The 20693-nt window shown below is 40.4% G+C and overlaps 1 protein-coding gene across 1 annotated transcript in view; it reads left to right on the top strand.

Annotated features, from left to right (window-relative positions):
• Nucleotides 1-975: 975 nt before the first annotated feature.
• The window catches only part of LOC147009750 (uncharacterized), an 86246-nt gene continuing 66528 nt past the window's right edge, over nt 976-20693 (top strand). The window contains exons 1-4 of the mRNA XM_085861207.1: nt 976-1470; nt 17839-18037; nt 19090-19735; nt 20009-20098. Coding sequence (XP_085717333.1) covers nt 19708-19735; nt 20009-20098 — 118 coding nt within the window. The 5' untranslated portion in view covers nt 976-1470; nt 17839-18037; nt 19090-19707. The remainder of the gene's footprint in view (nt 1471-17838; nt 18038-19089; nt 19736-20008; nt 20099-20693) is intronic.

Genomic DNA, 20693 nt, shown 5'->3' with positions numbered 1-20693 from the left:
AGATATTTCTTTCGAATCACTTTTAACAAATCTTTATCTTGTTGTATGGGTTATTTGAATAGAGAGCCTCTAGGTTAAAAGGGGAGACAAATAAATATACCTTGGGATAAAAAGGGGGTTTATTTTTAGGGAAAAAAAAAGGGAATCGCTGAAAATCCCCTATTCATTTACATAGGGAAAAGTGAGCCAGAATCAGTATATCCACCCTACTACGGGCAATAAAACAAGAAAAAATAAAAATATGCCAGAATGTGCATATATCATGCGAATCCACCACTGACCGACACAAATGCTGATTTTTCTCAGACGGTAGGTGACAACCTTTTGATTAGATGAGAAATTTCATATGGAATCTTTTATATGTTGTATTTTTGCATGGTCTAATATATGTCATATTTTAAGGTGAAACAAGAAAAAAGGCCAATACTGGGCATGTATATTCAATAAAAATCCTGTAGATTCAGTAATATACATCATAGACACATGAACCTATATATTTTAAGGTGCTATAGAACACTCTGTGCAATGAACCAAATTTCATGACCAGTAGTAGTCTTTGTGACTTTCAAAAATGCCACTCAAGTCAGGGTATGCCCTAAAATAGGGGTGGTAACCACTTCCATGCGCTTAGCCAACTACCTATTTATAACCAGTTCAAGTCCTCACTGGAGACACATTGGACTGACTATCCGTTGAAGTACAGCTCTTATCAAAGAGTTTTTGAAACATTAACGAGGGACAAATAAGCAATAATTCACGTCTCGATCCCCTGTAAATCCAGGAACACTTTATATGTGCCACGGCGGTATAGTTAGCAGCAGAGATTTGGAATTTTTTTTTTTCGAATATATATTTGGCTCTTCAGCAATGCAATCGGTAATTATTACTGTTACAGCCTGACCTATGTAATTTGTTAAATAAACTATGAAAATGTCGTTACGTGGAAAAATAAAAGGTATGAGGGACGTGAGGGCGTGGCCACCAGTTTTGTGCGGTAGGCCCGTTTCCGATGTGTGTGTGTGTTTTTCTGTTAAAGTCTCATTCGATGTGAGCTTTATTTTCACTTCGGTTTCCTCTGCGGTAGTTTGCGGCAGTTTATTCGCGCTTCGGTAGGCACTTGCTCTGTTGGTTTTTCCTCAGACGTTAACGAAATGCAGGGATAGTATTATTTTTCGGCCTAGCGTTCTACGGATAAAAGGATCTTATTTATCCAATAAACCGAGTCCACGTTCACTCCATGATAAATTCGAAAATTCAACACGTGATTTGTTTGACATTTATAATTCACGATGTTGAGCGGTGAATGATCCTCATCCCGCTAATTGAATTGGCTGGTATTTTTTATTTTATTTTAAAATATCCCTTTGTGCCTTTTGTAACTCAGTATATAAAGCTTTTCCATTTTTTTTATATCTTGTGTTGTGAGGAGAGCAAGATATGTTGGCCACAACCGACTGAAGACGATAATGGGTGAGTTGCTGTGTTGTGCGGTGTATGTATTTTTTTTTTTTTGTACAAATGACTATATCGTTTGCATGATAAAGTAGATGACGTGGGTGGCAATTCAAACTTTCGCACTTGAGAACTGACTGGATGTAAAGGTCATTGTCCTACTGAGTAAAGGTATTTACCTTTTAACGTGGTTTCTCTTTCATTGATGGTGTCATTGGTGAAACCGAGTGACGTCATTCATGTTACCTGTAAACTTGATGGTGTTAAAATCCCACGACGTTCTGCACGGAACGCAAACCACTTCTCTCACTCAAGCTTAACAAGGTCGTTTTTTAAAAAAACAATGGCAGTTAATGTTGTTGTTTTTCCTCCATATGTGACGGTGAAAGAATCTTCAGGATTGAAGGAGGTAGACTAACAAGAAGAAGAATCGATGCAATTGTATGAGCCCCAAAAATACCTTTTAAAGGTAATCCTTCAGATGCACCATCACGAGACAACTCTGGGCTTCACTTAATAGTGTTGCGGTTCTGTAAAACTGCATTCCTCCAAGGCAATGGCACACAACATACAGCGATTCCAAGGCAGTTATTTCAATTGTATGTGTTGGGGTTAGTCCTTTCCATATGTCTTGTTGGTAAAGGGGAAAGATGTGTTGCGTGGGACTCCTTCAGTTAGATCTTGTATCTCTTTAACCCTTAAATCTCACAGTTCTTCCACATCCCCTTCTCTCGCTTGAAACGCGCAAATCCCGTGAAACATGCACGCCAGCACACAAATCAAAAAACACCACGAGAAACAGCATTCGTGCTTCGCTGTACGCGTGCCAATACAACGTGGATCCTTCGCTGTACGCGTGCCAATACAACGTGGATCCTTCGCTGTACGCGTGCCAATACTGTTACGAATCTGGCAGCCGTGAGCACACAACAGACAGGTCCCCGTAGCTCAGTTTTATCGTTAAGTATATGTGTATAGTGTGAATTCATTTCCTGTGTCTAATGGGTGATTAAATGTCCGTGCGCTGCGGAGTTACTTTGACAGGGTTTTCTTTTACATCTTCACTTTCACAACAACAACACCTTCACCTTCGCTCCATCCTGATGCCATAATGCTCACGGTGGGCGGAGTTCAAGAAGGACTTGGCGTCTCGCTCTCGACCAATCGGACAGATGCGAGCGAGTTTGCCATCGGTCGGCCAATGAGAGCCAACGCAGGACAATATGACTCCTCTTCCTGTTTGAGGGGCAGTCCGCCATGACGCCCGCCACGCCCCCGGTTCCAATCAGCAGACTTGGCACCCCTTTTGGCCAATCACAGGGGCGACGAGCGCATTTGTGTGCCAAAACCGTCCAGCAAGGGAGAGTGAGTCGGAGGAGGCGGCTCCTCCCCTCTGGAGAATGAGTGAATAATTGTTCGGCGCGATCCGACGAAGCAGTTGGAGTTGGTTTTTGTCTGCCAGATCGCCTGGCCTTGCCTGCTGGCACTCGCTGCCTTGTCCGCGCTCGTGCTGGTTGGCATCCGTCCTTCATCCTCCATCCCTGGTACTTGGAGTGGCATCGTTTATGCGGGTTCGAGTCCCGCTGATCCAGAATGTTGAAGACCACACGAGGTGGACAGGTCTAAGATAGCTCTGGTCTCCAGCTCACCCTTTCCTCGAGCTGGAAGCCTTCAATAAAGACCCGACGGGGTCCATTTCTGGGTATCTGTGTGTGCGCATGTGTGTCTGGGCTCCCTCTATAAGTAGAACTGTTAAGTTTCTTTTGTTGTACATTATTGGACTTGCTTAGTCGGATAACTCTGCTCTTACGTGCTCCCCTCGTTCCCCCGATTACTGTAAACAAATTCCCCTCTTGTTGAATGTCCCAGCTCGTCCTTGTCCTTTTCTATCATTGGTTTGCCGCGCTGTGAACGGGAATTAGGAGGCTTCATTGTTGCCGTAATCGTGCAATTGGCCCAGCAGGAATCTGGTACTCTCCGCTCGGGGTACGACTCAGATCTGGCTCGGTAATGGCCCGGATCGTGCAGATCCTGCTGAGGGTGAATTTCCCCAGTAGTTTGGACGACGTGGGTATTTAGGTATATTGAAATTGGCAATTGACCCTATCCCATATGGTCGACCTATTGGCGGTCTTCGGTCTGATAAGGGACCCATGACCTTTCGGATTTATCTGAAAGGTACGACCTAAATTCCGGGTGTTCGGTGGAGCTGACTCTACTGCTCTACCTTGCGGTCATGCTCGCCACCGAAACTCGGCTCCACAACAATATTTTTTTTATTTTATAAACAATTGCATATATAAATTACAACTATTATGATAAATCTTGTGGGTAAATCTGCTTCTGGAAAAAAAAAAAAAAACTTTCATAAATCAAGGTTCTTGGATAGTACAAATGAGAATATTGTAAATTTTCTTAAAAGCACCATGTTGTTCGTATTGTATCAACAACAACTAGAGCAATAAGACCTGGAGAAGTAGAAGGTGAAGATTATTACTATATTTCAGTGGAGTAACATACGCGATTGAGGAATGAAGGTCAAATATTTGAGGTTTCTCTTGGGACAACAAAATATTCACATTGTAAGAGTGAGTTAAAGAAACTAAAATCTGGTGGTCTTGGGATATTAGAAACAAATCCAGAAGGAATGAGACAAATTATTAAATATCTCGGTGGTTATGGGGTTTAGATTTTATCATTCGGTTTTGATGTTGATGAAGAAACTCAACGCAAACATATGAAAAGCAGAGATACAAGTATTCGTGAAGAAGAAATTACAACTCGTATTAATGTTAATAAAGAATTTGATAAAATATTTAAAGAAAAGGATTTATTTGAACACATCTACAATTCATTAAATGATATTTTCCAATAAATAAATGGATGCAAAAGAAAGACCAAGAAGATGGAACATCAAGAGTTGGTTTAAAAAGTTGTAAAACAACAGGAAGACATAAAGAAAAAATGCAGACAGAAACTAGCGGGTGAAGAAGCATTTGAAAGAAAACAAGAGAGATTTTTTTAACCACTTTTAAAAACTTCCCAGGAAAAAATTATAGATGCTTCCACAGTTCCCACAATAGAATATACTCCGAAAAAAACTTCAAATGTTAAAAGTTTTCAGTCAAATGACGGAGGAAGAATTAGAGCAGAGAGGAGAATTAGAATATGATGATGAAGGATTATTTCAACAAGTGGAAGAGATCAATCAACCCCCTGATTATATTGTGAATGTTCTCCAAAACAATGAATATTCAACAGATTCAAAAAGCATAGCAGGTCTCATTCCAACAGAACAACTAGCAATATTCCATCTTGCTAAAGAAAAGGTATTGATATTTAATGATGAATTAAGGTTCTTGAGTTCTGCTCAACCCCCTATTAAATTAACCCCCAGATTTATGTTTCTTCTTACAAAAGAGGGAAGACAAGGTTCAACTGTGAGGGATGAATCAAAGTATTTTGATAAACCATTGGATATGAAAAATAATGATGATAGAGTATATATTGATCTGCTGGACTCTCTTAATTATAGGATTAGTCTATCTGCTAAAAGTAGAAAGAATGAGAAGGAGAAACACATTATTCAGGCTTTAAGTAGGCTTGGTTGGTTTTCTTCCAAATGACCCATCACAATTAGTTTATAGACTTATTGCTGTTAGGTAGTAAGAAGGCTGGAAATAGCAATTGTTTTAATGAAGCATCAGCCATTTTAGACCAGTTTATGAACATGAAAAACAATTAATAAATGTCAATACAAAGACATTTTATCTCTTATTAAATAAGATGAGAAGCATTATCCTTAGTTTTAATTTCACAACAAGCGACCACATCTTCATTCCCATACCCACCACAACGACGCAACAAAAGAATATGAGGCATCTTTATTGTCCATGGAAATTTATAATACCTTATTTCATATCACCGAGAAAAATGACAAGTTTAGTTTCAAGTCAGTAGGTGACATGGGTGGTCGCGATTTGATTGCATACTAGTCATGGTCGTAGTTCATGAACTGGTCACCCTAAAAAGGCAGAGTTGCTACATGTTTTTAAAAACATCAACTTTCCACTTTGACTACAGACCAGAAAAACCACAGATATCTAGATATCTTAGTATGAGAAGAAAGGTAATTTTGTCTCGTTTAATGTGGAAAAAACAAATAAAAAATATGCAATAGTTTTTGTGTAACAGGCAAATAAGTGATACAAGTCAGGGGTGAAGTGAACAGGTGGAGGCGGCGGATGTGGCAGAGGCGGCGGATGTGGTGAGTCAAATTTGGAATAAACTGAATTTATTTCAATCAATAAGCTTTAATCTCATCTATTTTGTTATTTTTTAGGTGAGTAACACTTGGGACTTGTTGCATGATGGAAAATTGATTATTCAACTCGTTATTCAAGTCATATCTGGTAACAGTCGGACACAAATTTTGAGATATTTATTATAAGGCTTTTGACGTGCAGATGGGATACCCCTATAGTTTGTAGTAGTAATTGTACTAGGTTTGTGGTAGTATTTGTATGAGGTTTGTGGTAGTATATGTACTCGGTTTGTGATAGTATGACTGCACCCAGCCGTGTGCATGGACTGGCATCCTCGCCTGGAACTGGATCGACCTGGGCGGCCATAGATGGCTAATTCATTAATCTCAGGTTGTAATGTTGATTGTGTTTTTCTGATGATATTGGAGGACTGTTATAGAATAAAGTAAGCAAGATAAAGTTCTGAGAAAATTGTGTCTTTGGGTGGAATATGGTCAATTTGGTCAAAAGTTGGCAGATTTTCAATAAAAAATATTCAGCAAACCCTGACCAATATGTACAAACTCCTAAAAGAGATCTAGTAAATATCCTTACATAGTTATGTACCGAGCAGATTCTCAGGATTAATTTGGCACTTGAATTGTCCAAAATGGCCAAAGGATAACTGATCCACATCCAATTTACTCAGGGTGAATTTGAGATAAACGCGAAAATGTGTTTTCCTTGTAATGCATTATCCATTAAAGTTCATAATTAAAAATACCATATTCGCCGTTAATTATTGGTTTTTGCTAATTTTTTCCACACAAGTGCATGTAGCTTGGTGATGTCTATCAACACAGAGAAAACTGAAAAATTGAATATTTTGACCCTGTAACGCAAATGATGACCAGTTCATGAACTACGACCTCATACAGTTTTTGGCGGATCGGGCTGAAAATTTTTGACAAAGAGGTTGATTATAGTGCGCATAAAAGCCTGGAAGCCAATTTTTAATTTTCGAAAAAAACAATTTTTTTAGGATTTTTCTAAAACTTTAAAGTCCCGTTGCTGGCAACGGTGGTATCCATAGCAACGGTGCTCAAAAGCATAGAACTAGATCCTGGTATGAACCTACCTGTCAAGTTTCATCAAAATCTGTTGACTCCTCTGGCCTCCAGAGCTGTCCATTACATAAAAACAAACAAACAAAAAAATGACGGTAAATAGACACCCTATTTTTGAAGGACTACCATTTGAAAAATAAAACCTAAATCAAAAATCGGCTTGAGTAAATTTTTTTAAATATCTCAAAGTGTTTAATTCCGAAGTCTCGTTTCTCCACATTCAAAACTGTAGGACAAGTATTGAATACCGTTTGGGTTCTTAAAACGTGGTTTTTCGGCCGCTGCATAGCAACGGGTGGTTGCTTAGCAACAAAACTCAAACGTGCACACTCCCAGCTCATATGGCACCTGTCGCCAAGTTTCATCGAAATCGGTTTGCTGGTTTGTGCTGTGGAGCCTCGCGTTGCACACTCATATACACACACACACACACACACACACACACACACACACACACACACACACACACACACACACACACACACACACACACACACACACACACACACACACACACACACACACACACACACACACACACACACACACACACACGGAAAACCCGGCAATAAGGGTACTCTAGCGACCACCCAATAATCCGGGAAGTGGATACAAAACGATAACAGTTTCACCCGGAGCATATGAGATTTCTCAAATATCTTATGAAATTGCTCGTCTAATGAAAGAACAGAGTGATGAACCAAAAAATATTGTGATAGATGTTCAAAAACATACTTCAAAATCAACGATTAAACTTGTAAATAACTACAAGGTTGATTTCACAATTGATAATTCATTTAGAGAGTTATTGGGTTTCTCCTCAAAAAAGATTGAAACTAATGGGATGTTTTGCAGTGATATTGTCATTCAAATATCCTCAGGCATAAATTTGGTATTAATTCACTGTGATTTGATTGATGGTGCTTATAATGATGGAATAAGAACAAATACAATATTTTCATTCAGTGCATACTCAACCCCAATTGGTTATAAATTCAATGTGAACCGAAAAACCTGGTTTATCTACCTGTGTCAGGAAAAACCATATACAGAGTAAATTTTAGGATAACCGACCAAGATGATCGCAAGATTTATTTTAATGGAGAAATTATATCCGTCAGAATTCACCTACGTGAAGTTTTCCAATAAATAAATACGATAGTTATTGTGAGGAAACACGAGTTGGCAAAATATAAAATAATTACAGGGGATGGGATGTTCCTTTCCCCATACTACAACGGTGAAGGTATGTATCTTGGTAGAGGATACTATAAACCGAAGAGACAAAGGTGTGTCGGACATCAATTTAGAGGAGATGGGATAATTATTACTCTAATGGGTATAGGTTCAACTATTAAACATAAAGACCTAATTGGTTCAACTGCTTCTACTATGGGAAATGTAGCAGGTGCTATAAAGAGTATAAAAGATGCCCAGAAGGAATCTCATAAATTACAAGCAATATAATAAATTAAGAAAGACAAAACTCAGTTGTCTCCCCAAGAATGACGGAAAATAATTAAAATACTTTGGTCAGGGTTTCAAAAGTTTTAACATCTTTTTTCCTAAATAAATACAAGTATGGAAGCAACAGACTAGATGTTGAATAGAAGACAACTCAAAGAAGCCACTCAATGTGTCATACCTTAAAAGATGTCAACACGTTAAACTGAACCAAACCACTTACACTTGGAATTTAGGTGTTCTGGAAGGAAAGCCATGATATCTGTGGCTCATTTTTTAAAAACCAGATGGTGATACTGCTACTGATAAGAATAATGCATTGAGTGATAATGCTAAGGTGAAACAACTTCGCGTTTCTCTCGATGGAACATTTTATCCATGAGATAGATTGGAAATTGATTGGGAAAAAAATGATTAAATGCTGAAGCATACAAGTCTTACTAAAAGGTGTGTGAAAGCAATGGAAACTAGAGGGGGAGCACTCGGGAGAGTGCAAAACCTCCGCTGCCAATACTGCTGGGTCACTCAAGTGAACCTTATATCTTATTCATTAAATATGATGTCAACAGTGCTGAGAGTTGTAGTTCTTTTCTCCATTTTTTTTTGGGGGGGGTTGGAAATCACTTAAAACATGTAAAAATGCAAAAAAAAAAATCGAAATTTTGTTGAAAAAAAGTTGCAAAAATTTTTTTTCTCCAACAATTTTTTTTTTGGGGGGGGTGGAAATCACTTAAAACATGTAGAAATGCAAAAAAAAATTTTCCTTTTTTTGGGGGGGTAACAATTTTTTTTGGGGGGGTTTGGAAATCACTTAAAACATGTAAAAATGCAAAAAAAAATTCTCAAACAATTTTTGGTGGGGGGTTGGAAATCACTTAAAATATGTAGAAATGCAAAAAAATATTTTTTCTCTAACAATTTTTTTTGGGGCGGGGGGGTTGGAAATCACTTAAAACATGTTGAAATGCAAAAAAAACAAAAATTTCTCTTACAATTTTTTTTGGGGGGGGTTGGAAATCACTTAAAACATGTAGAAATGCAAAAAAAAAAAAAACTTTTTTTTCTCTAACAATTTTTTTGGGGGGGGGGGGACCAAGTCCAAAATTTAATCGCATGATCCTTGGACCATACCTAACCCCTCCACCAAGTTTCGTCGAAATCCATCAAGGAGTTTTTCCGTAATACTGTTCACAAACAAACAAACAAATAAATCAATGTCACCCGCAGGGTGACCCGTATCTTGCCAAAAGGTGACCACGTGTGACTTCTTTAAGGTCACACTGAGGTGAACCGAGCTGCTATCCACCAGGAGCGACTCCTTGAGGAATACCTGCCTACGAGAGATTCCGATGAGAATCGTTCTGCAGAGTAACCATGAAAAATATGCTTTTGCCTCATAACGTCACCAAATGACGTCATAACGTCTCAAGCTTGACATATCTAGAAAGCACTCATCGAGGTGTTCAATTTGAGGTACGACACGATATGGTTCCTAAAACTTGAAAATTTGATCTTAGGGTCAAATATGTTTGACCTTAGGTGCTAACCATGAAGGTCAAGGCCAATCGCCACCAAAAATTAATCAGCTGAGCGCCAGACCATGAACTATATTCCCATGAAGTTTGAAGACTATCCGATCAAAATCACTCAAAAAATAAGGGTTTCGTCGACTCCCCTGATTTGCGACAAAGTGACCTTGACCTTCAAAATTTTGTGCACTGAAAGGGACCTCTATAGGTCTCTGAAATGCGAAGTTACAAAAATTTCCAATGATAACTGTGCTCTGCAGAATTTTTTATACGTGATTACAGACAAACAAACAAACAAACAAAAAAAAAACATACAAGCTGACTAACATATCTTGCAAAAACTTCATTTTGGCAAGATAAAAACATACAAGCTGACTAACATATCTTGCAAAAACTTCGTTTTGGCAAGATAACAAACAAACAAACAGAAAGGGGTGAAAACAGTAACCTCCATCCATCTTCGAAGATGGCGGAGGTTAATAAAGAACCTATTTTGGATATGACAGCATTTAAAAGTCTGTATACAATCTATGCGATTGACCTGAGTGCTCAAAAGGAAACTATAAAGTCTAATCGAGTGGATACTTCCCTATACATTGAAAGAGGAGAGAGTGAAGAAGTTGATACATATTGTTTGCTTTTCGAAGAAACAGAATTACAGATTAATACAGATAATGGTGCTATGATTAGTCTCACAAAAATTTTTGATAAATAAATGAGTAGTAAAGTGCCAACTGGGGTATATGTTAATCAAATCAATCTTCATAAACTATCATGTTGTATTCAAAATCAAAAGCCTTGTATGATTAACGTTAATACAATTCAGAGAAAAGAGAGCAGGAAGAATTGATGTTTTGCTCACAAGAGAACAGGTGAAAATCTTGAACGATACTGGCTCACTTAAAATTAAAATGTCAAAACCAATGTTGAAGAAATATTCAATAAGAGAGACCATTGGAGGATTTCTCCCATTTCTAATTCCTTTATTTGCTGGTTTAAGTGCGGCTGGAGCATTGACGGGTAGTATTTCAGCAGCGGTGAAAACTGCCAACGAAAGGAAGGCTCAACTCCTGGCTCAAAAAGAATTGGAAAGACGTAACAAAGAGTTGGAGAAACAAATTAGTGGAAGTGGTGTAATTGTAGATTTTGCTGAAAAACTTGAAAGTCTGCCTGATAAAGTGAGATTGTTAGTTGGAGATATGCTTTCTTCTATCGCACAAGCAGGTGTAAAATTAACTGAAAGGGGTAATGGATTATATCTTTCTAATAAATAAATGAGCATTGATGAGTGGTTTGAAGGATTTGGAAAGAATACATCAAATTTAGAACTTATCAAATATTGTAAGAAATTAAAAATTAATGATGTGGTTATTTGTATGAGAGATGAATTAACAAACGTGTCTAAACATACAAAGAATATTATTATGAACTTAGAAGATCATAATGGGAACGGTTTTCATTGGGTTTGTATTGTTGCGGATTCGCGCCCGCCGGCGTGCGGACGGCCACGTAACTCGAATCGCGGCACGTCGCCCACCGGACGGACAATCCAGTCCTGACCCTCTCGGACTAACGCCGGGAACTAGTCACGGGTGGAGCTTTCGGTCTCACCACGATCGTGCCAATCGGCCCCCGCGTGGGATAGGGTTGCTCGCCAAATTCGACCTACCTAAGTACCCACACGGAGGGTAGACCGGGCGATCGCACCTCGCCGCAGGTCGACTTCGGACACGGGCCACTTTAAGCGACCCGTTCCGTACTATCGGGATAACCGAGCGGTGTTATTCGTCGGCCTTGACGGTTCGATTAATTATCGGGCGTTTTAGCCCACGACCAACCCTTTACGTGAAGCAAGATGGAGATTCAATGAAAGAAAAGACGAAACGAAGCGGGAAAACAGTTCAACATAACTCACATTTATTTCTCGATGAACGGGAAGCACACATATACAATTACACCAAAAGCACATGTAAGAGGAGAAGAAACACACAATATTACACAAAAAGCAAATATAAAAGAAGAAGACAATGCAGAGCTATCCGACTACCGAGCACCCGGCAACACTTATACAATTTTACTTCACAGACGGCGCCAACAACACATATTCCCAAAGCAAAAGAAAAGAACCACCCTCAAGGATGAGGGGGGTAGGCGGGCCTGGGGCCGAGACCGTGTCGGGCCTACCCGTCTGATGATGAGACGCGGAGCGGCGGTGGCGCCTCAACTCCGCGGGCCTCGCGGACAGTGTCTGGTAGGGGGTGGGAAAGGGGCCCCCTTGTCGCACTATCTCAGCGCGGGGGGAAACAGGAGGGGGTTGTTGATGCTCGGGGGATGGAGGATATCACCCTGTCTCGGGTCCCGTGACGAGCGTCTCCTCCTCGACCTCGGTCGCATTGCTGGCCTCTCCCTCTGCAGCTCCCAGCACCGACGCGAGCACCCCCTCGTCCGCCTTCGCCACCGCCACCTCTCCACAGCTCCATCTAATCGCCCTCTCCGTCTCCTCTCTTGGCTCGTCCCAACTCTTCAGTCTTGACTTCTCCCCTCCGAACTCACAACTGCCAACTGAACTGCTTTGACTGACGAACGCAGCCGTTTATATCCCCCATGGCTTCGCTCCCCCACCTTTGACCCTTTACCTCCGACCCTTCACCTCCAACTGGCTCCCCATTGGACCGAGGAAAAGTGGGCATGAATGCTTTTTGATCCATTTTTCTCGGAAAGTCTGTGATGTTTCTGAACACGCTGTTCGGTGCGCGCCCTGCACGAGTCCAGTATCGGTGCCCACAAGTGGCGCGAGAATGGTGGGGATGCGATGGTGGCGAGTTGTGACGGTAAAGGTCGTGGCGGTTGTGGTGAAGCGGCGTTGTGGTTGGTGGTTGTTGTGTGGCGGCTGGTCCAAAATAAAGATAGTAAAAGAAAAACGGCTATCCTGAAGAGTCGCAGCCCGAGTGAATGACATTTATTCCCTCTAGACAACGGGTTTGGGCCTAACTACACATATACTTACCGAGATATCTCACCTAAGGGACCTGAATGGTGGTTTGTGAATTTCGTCAACCACAACAGTATTTTTAATAGTCAAGACAAATATTATTTTGATAGTTTTGATCTTCCACCACCTGTTGAAGTAATAAAGTTCTTACAGAATGGTGTTTATCAAACATTTCAAGTCCAAGAATTAAATTCCAAGTGTTGTAGTCAATTATGTCTCTGTGTTATTTCAACTCAACAAAAATAATTTTTTTCATGACATTATTTTTAATCTAATATAAATGACATGTTGGTAAAGATGGTTCTGTCTTTGGTGTATCCCAAAAACTGGATATTGATTTATCAAATTATCACACAAAGGCACAGGCTGAACAACAGAAATATAGTATCGCAAAAAATATTAATATGAAAAATGCTTATAAATTAATAAATTATCCAAGCCCGACTGACGCGAATGACTTGGTGAGATTAAGTGATTTATTACAATATATATCCTTAAATAAAACTGCTGTGTATTCCAAAGATAGAGAAGTGTTGATTTTATCTCCAGGTCATACAGAATTCACAGTTCCTATTAAAATAAAATCTTATAAAGAAGGGCATATCGTTTGTATGAGAATAGAACAATGGGGATATGATATGAATGATTTAGGATATTAGGGTATAATTGGTCATTTAAAATTAACCAAGAATACCTGGAACAATTAAATCAGTCTCGTAAGGAAGAATATTGTCCACTTGGTGCCGAGAATGAGTTTTGTGGAAGCACGATTAGCAAACAACAAATAAAAGAATTTAATAAGGGTAAAATCAATAATGGTTTTGCCATAGTTTATATCATGAAAACACAAAGAACAGGATTATATATAATAAGTAAGGCAATACAAAATGATTTTACTATGGGAAGATGGGGAGGTTTTTCCTCATTATATTAATGTCATATATTTCTAATACATAAATGACAGCAAGAAGGCTTCAAGAAAATTATCATTTCTGTTTCCAAGTATACCTTCAAGAAAAGGGTATTCAGTATTTTAATAAATATGTTCTACAACATAAGAATGAGGTATTTTCAAAAAAAAATTGGCTTTATACTGATGTTAATAAATCAACAACTTTGGATTTAATTAAAATGTTAAATAATGAGACATTTAAAAGTTAAGAAAACGCAAGGCTCTTTTAGAAATTCAGAAGAAATTTTATTGGTTTCCTGTTGTAAAAAAAAATATTTTGGATATAGGAATAACAAGAAATCCTGATGAATATATGTATGATATTCTATGGGGTGATAGTGATTCAACAATAGTAAGGGATGAGGAAGGAATTGAAGAAACTGAGACAAAGGAGGAGAAGGAGAAGAGAGAGAAAGAGGCAAGGGAGAAGGGAGAGAAGGAGGAGAGGGAGAAGAGAGAGAAGGAGGCGAGGGAGAAGAGAGAGAAGGAGGCGAGGGAGAAGAGAGAGAAGGAGGCGAGGGAGAAGAGAGAGAAGGAGGCGAGGGAGAAGAGAGAGAAGGAGGCGAGGGAGAAGAGAGAGAAGGAGGCGAGGGAGAAGAGAGAGAAGGAGGCGAGGGAGAAGAGAGAGAAGGAGGCGAGGGAGAAGAGAGAGAAGGAGGCGAGGGAGAAGAGAGAGAAGGAGGCGAGGGAGAAGAGAGAGAAGGAGGCGAGGGAGAAGAGAGAGAAGGAGGCGAGGGAGAGAATAAATAAATATAAAAATATGGAAACCAGTGAGATTTTAAAAAGATCGAAGGTATTACTGAAAATAAATCAATCAACGCACCGAGGAGGAGAAGAAAGAATTGGCAAGTCTATAAGAAATATTTGCATCAAAACGATTAACATAGATTTCAGGGAGAAGATATTGTTGTGAATCTGGAAGCTTACTGCACTCAACACACAGGTCCTATAGAACAATTATATCGGTAAGTATGTGTTTTTATTTAGTGTCCCCGTCCCTCGTTTAATGGGTGAGTAAATGTACATGCGCTGTGCGTTATTTTGATAGTTAGGGTTTTCTTTTATTTTTACACCACCATCAATTACAACAACACGCCTTCACCTCGCTCTGGCCGACGCCATTGCCTACATGCGTGTCAGCACGTACGTGGGCGGAGCCCACGCAGAATAAAGTTCCTCTGGCTGTTTGGTGGGCGGAGCCTACGCAGAATAATGTTCCTCTGCCTGTTTGGTGGGTGGAGTTCAAGGAGGAGCCTCGCGACGGTGAGGAAGGCGGTCCGCGTGACGTCACCATGCCCCCGGGCCAATCGACAGGCTTGCCGCTCGTTTTGGCCAGTGACAGGGCGACGAGCGATTGTGCATGTCAAAACCTTCCAGTGAGGGAGAGCGGGGAGGGTGGAGGCGTCCCTCCCCTCCCCCCCGAGACAGTGAATAAGGGTGCGGTGCATTCGGACAGCGGGAGCACGAGATTGAGAGATCCTGCTGGGACAAGAACCACAAGGGGTGCGCGCCATCTCTCTGAAGGATACAGAGGAGAGGTTTGGTTGCCGGCACGAGCGCTGAGCGTAGCTTGCGAGGCCGCTCGTGGCTCGCTGGTGTCTGGATTCGCTCGCCTCTCGCTGGTGCCCGGTTCGAATCAGCTCAAAGACCACACGAGGTGGATAGGTCCGAGGCAGGCTCTGGTCTTCAGCTTGCCTTCCCTCCGAGCTGGAGGCTTCAATGAAGGCTGTGGCCACCGTTTATTTTGGGTGTGTGTGTGTTTGTGGTGCCAGTCTAGTAAGATATGTATCACATTGTGAGTTATCAAGCCAGAACCCACATTTCAAGTCTCCAAAATAAAACCCACTTACAAACTCTCCAAGGGATAACTCATTTCCTGATTTTTTTTTTTTTTTTCAAAATTTGTGAGTCTCCAAGGTAGGTTTCATATTTAGAACCATCTTGGCAGAACCCTTTTCCCGAGTCTCCAAGGTAGTTATTTCAACCATCAAGGCAGAACTCATTTACTGATTTTTTTTTTTTTTTCAAAATTTGTGAGGTCTCCGAGGTAGGTTTCATATTTAAAACCACCAAGGATAACTAATTTACTGATTTTTAATATTTTTTTTTGTGAGTCTCCGAGGTAAAACTTGTATTCTGGTTCATCAAGGTATAACTTGTTCAGTGGGTATTGTCTTGATAACTCACAATGAGTACCATCGATGTAAAACTCTTTTTCAGGATTTTGCGGGTCTCCAAGGTATAACTCTGGCTGGGTCATCAAGGTCGAGCTCGTTCTGTGGGTCTTGGTCGCTCACAAGATCTTCAACCAAATCAACAATTTTGCCCCAAGTTGTGGCAAAAGCAGTATTTTCATTTTGTATTTCTGATACAATTTCCTGTGAGAGAAAATATTAATGTATTAATTAAATGATTATATGCTTAAATCAAACTCTGTAAATAGGAAAAGAAAATCTTTCCTCAATCGGTAAGAGGTTTGAATCCAGTTCATCAACTTGAAGGTTTAGTTCCATACAAGTTGTAGAACTCCAAGGAACTCCAAAGTCATCCCACTCAAGCTCAGCACAGCCGTCCATTCTCAGTAAAAGTAAAAATATGTTTAAATTCAGTCTGGGTTTCAAGCCTTGATATAGAAAGACTGGTGGGTGTGGTTTCCTTTGGAAATTCCCTGGGCAGCCCAGGCAGCCTTGTGAGTCAGAGATTAACTGGAAATGATGTAAGAGTAGGTGGTCCTCACAAAAGAGGGTGAGGCTTAGGAGAAGTCGGCGGAGCTTAGGGAAAGGGAGCATGGCTTATGAAAAGTGGGCGTGGCTTATGAAAAGTGGGTGGGGTTATGAAAAATAATGTGTGCCTCAGGAGGTGGTCAAATAAGAGCATTAAGAGAAGTTTATCATTTCATTTCTGCTCAACAAAGACATTTAAACCAAGAACTAAGTTCCAAAGTAATCTTTGTGAACATACTCGATGGTGATGAATGTTAAAAGAAAATTAAGTTATTCCTCAAAGTAGAACATGGACAAATATTCATTGGTTCACTCTTTGAATGGAATGAAAATATGAAAGGAAAGAAGCACTTTAATCAGTCAGTCTCAATTTTACATTTGCTTGTATGGGAGGGGGAGAAAATCAGTTTCCTATTTTGGGCTTTTGGGGCTTTAGTCAGAAAGTTTTTCCCTTTTCCCCATCCATTTGAATGGCTGCCTCAGAAACCCCATTTATTCTCGACTCACAAAACTCAGTTAATTTAGTCACCTCCTCAGGTAAACAGAGTCTGACGGATAACCCTGTTGGAGTTGATATTTGTGGTTGCTTCGCAACCTACCAGACCGCAGAGTTATCTGTGGTCAGTGGCTTCAGTCCCGGGCATTCGGAAAGAACCCAAGGGCTTCCCCTCCTGGCGAACCTCAAACCTCGGGTCGTAACAATATTTTAGAGTTTGAGTTTTATCTTCGGTACCTCTTCCAGAAGCGGTCGAACCAGCCATGACTTGCAATTAACGTTATTTTTATAGATGGTATGCACTGTAGTTGAGGCAAACTTAATAACCCAGAAACATCAACCGCATGTTCACCAGCATACATTTGACGAATAACATCTAATTTCACTTCGAAGGTAACACTTTAACAGAAAAAAAAATTTATGCGTGATGCAAAATAATGTGACTGTGTATTTGCAATTCGATGTAAAGGTGGGAGATGTAAATCTGGGTATTACCGTTGATGCAAAATCTAGTATTTCTATTTCCGGAACCAACCAAACAATGTATTTCTAACAGCCATCACAGCTCCCACTCCTCTCTCCACACCACCCCTCCTCCCCCCTCCACTCCCCCCCTCCACTCCCCCCCTCCACTCCCCCCCTCCACTCCCCACATGATTAATAGTAAATATTGTCATTTTAAACTTACCCTGTGCATTGCAATTACACAAGCACCAGATGTGATCTCATTATTATTAAGCACCCAAACCAGATATTCTGTCTCCCTCAGTGAAGTCTGCCTGATGCATCTCACTCCCAAGGAAATAATAGCTGGCACAAGCTTTGTGTTTTTAAATAACCAAGTCTGCCATGTTCACAGGAGGTCCTGCAAGGTTCAAAATCCATTCACTGATCATGATTGGGGGTCTTGGTGGAACGCACCTGTTTACGATCCTTCAGGCCTTGCACCGGCCCATGTCATCTGGAGGTTTTGAAGTGCACGCAGCTGCAACATCCATCCTGAGCTGAGAAAGTTCTCCAACTCTTTTGTTGTGCAAAGGAACACCCCTTTCTCTCAGGTACTTTTACAAGTATTTTTGGATTCTTTTCGAAGCTTTGTGAGCCATTTTAGTTAATAATCCTTATCTTGCATCCACAAAATATGGAAAGATGTCCTTATCAACATTGCTACTATGGGGTTGTGCACATGCACGCCGAGCATTCTGGGGCAGATTACATCATTTCGAAAGTCCCCCATTGAGGATGAATCCCCCCTTCCCCTCTCTCCTCACCCCTTTCCAATTAATGGTTGGGAAGTATTTCTCCAACCACTGGGGGTTATCTATGCTCTGTCATTTTAAAATGCTGAACATCAAGTAAGGAAGCAAGCATGTACCAGCATTTTATTTACAGCATTTTTTAAAACTCTTTGGTATGATTGTCAGGTTTGAACCGTTGACCTCCCAGACTCAGAGTGGACACTCTAACCATTATGCCACCATGTCTGATATATGTAGCATAATGTACAGGATAAACATGTTTAAGGAGAAAGATCAGGCCCATAGTCATGAAGAATGGCCTGTAAACAAAAGAAAGGAATAAGATTCACCCCCAATGAGTGGACGAGTATCATTTGTATATTGAGCACACCAGATGAGGCAGGCAGGTTATCCCCACTGTAAATGTCCTTAATAAGCCAGCTGGGTTTTCAACAACAGTGACAGGATCGTTCTCCTGCTCCCTTCTGCTGGATTTGAACCCAAACCTGGAATCCCAGTTTAGTGCCCTCACCTCACCAATATATCATCACTGTAAATCACCAAGTATCCATTTCTTCAAGTGAAACTGTATTAAAGATGTGAAATTTGATTATAGACCTCACACCTCTAAAGTTTTTTTTTTTACTCTGCAAACACTTTCATATGGTAATAAGGTTCGACTTTACAAAGATATTCATGATTAAGGTAAAAGTGATGTAATTTCACCCTGGTACCAACCCATATTGCTCTTGCTCTTGTACTCCATGATGTTTAGTGTTGATAAGAACTCATTGTAGAGCATAAGACAACCAATGTAATCAGAGACAGACAGACAGACAGACAGACAGACAGAGATTTGTGCTTCATTCCAGAGCTGCAGTTTGTATTTGGATTGGAATCTGTCAGAAGTTGGCCTGACAACTCGTTCCTCGACACTGCTGCACTACTTGGGTGATATGGGACATCAATTACCTTTCTTTTTTTTATACCTGTGCCGTCCTGGAACATTGCAGTGAATGAACCAAAATGTACTATGGTTACTTCATGATAACAATACCACTGTTTTAATGCCATGTCATAAGTTACTTGGTCCAATCGAACCATTTCGAATGTAAGTACCTTTTAAAAGTAAAATCCAAACTTAAATTGGGAAGAAATTAAAGAAAAAAACCAGAAAAATTAAAAATTGGGAAAAAGTGACAGGTAAAAGCTAAAACCATAATTGATAGGCCGTATGAATCGTAAATGGGAGTTCTGAAATGCTTCTTAAGTTGGCTCTCAGGCCGAAGTCTACATTTGAGCATATATGAAGAATACTCGACCGCGAGAAGTCTTCATCCTTGTGCGAGGAACTCCCATGGGATTCCCATTGTGAGACCATGCTGAAACACCGTTGCATTCTCCATTATGACAGGCATGTCCCATGAGCCTTGGGCAGTGTGGATCGAGAAAGAGAACATGCATGGTATTGTATAATATACCAAAGCTAAATGGAAATCCTCACCATCCCAAGAAGAGGTGTGTAGATAAAGGTGTGAGCTATCATTAGTTCTCTTAGAATCCCTCTGATATTGTGCTATTGAATCCAGCACAAAACATCTTGAACTCTAGGTTACAAGTCCATCTTGGACAAGTCACCTGGAATAGTGAAATTGAGCTTTTGTATAAAGGAGAGAACACCTGTGTACTAATGGAAATATGAAAATATTTTGTTCACAAAGTGAATGATCTCTTTAAAAATAAAAATTAAGTTTTGTTTGTGTGGCATGATAGCATCTTTTGTCTGTGTAGATACAATGGAAACTGTCAACACAGACTGTGAAACAGATGTGAAGAAGGCTGGGATTGAGGAAACATTTGCATTGAAAGCAAATGGACAAGGTGAGGAAGTTTCTTACAAACAAGTTGTCTTTAAAATATAACTCTGATCTGGGAAGGCAATGGCAAGCAACCCAGTTTCTTCCCTTGCCGACTAGATTTGGCAGCACTGATACCCCAAAAAGGGTACGTACAGTTATGGGCGTCGATGGGTGGGGGAGATATCCCCCCCACCCCACCACCACACTTTTTTGACCTTCTTTCCAAATAAGTTATTTATTATAGGGGGACAACATTCCTCAAATAAGTTATCTCTTAAATCCAGACTGTGCTGGTGGGCAGTATTTAATAACAGGCCGGTATGGCTTGTGCACGTGCTGGATTTTATTATTTGGAGTAATCAGGCACTGCATGTGCGCATGTGCAGAAAATGTATCACTTGTGCGTGAATATTGATACGGCTGAACATTGCTACCACAGTGCTGTGTTTCTTCAAGTTTTCTTCTGAAAGAGCCTCTTTGCTTGCCCATAGTGGATTTTTCAGCTTAGAGTAGTTTATTTAGTCATTGCTGCATCTGAGAGGAATGTGTAATTGGAATACCAAGGGTCCTCAAAATGTGAACCGCGGTCCACATCCGGACCGCAGACATCATCGATC

The sequence above is a fragment of the Eptatretus burgeri genome, chromosome 17 (genome assembly GCF_056783735.1).
Source record: "Eptatretus burgeri isolate ZD-2024b chromosome 17, Ebu_testis_v1, whole genome shotgun sequence".
Lineage (NCBI taxonomy): Eukaryota > Metazoa > Chordata > Myxini > Myxiniformes > Myxinidae > Eptatretus > Eptatretus burgeri.
Note: the sequence above shows the minus strand (reverse complement) of the source record. Positions and strands in the feature narration are given on the sequence as shown.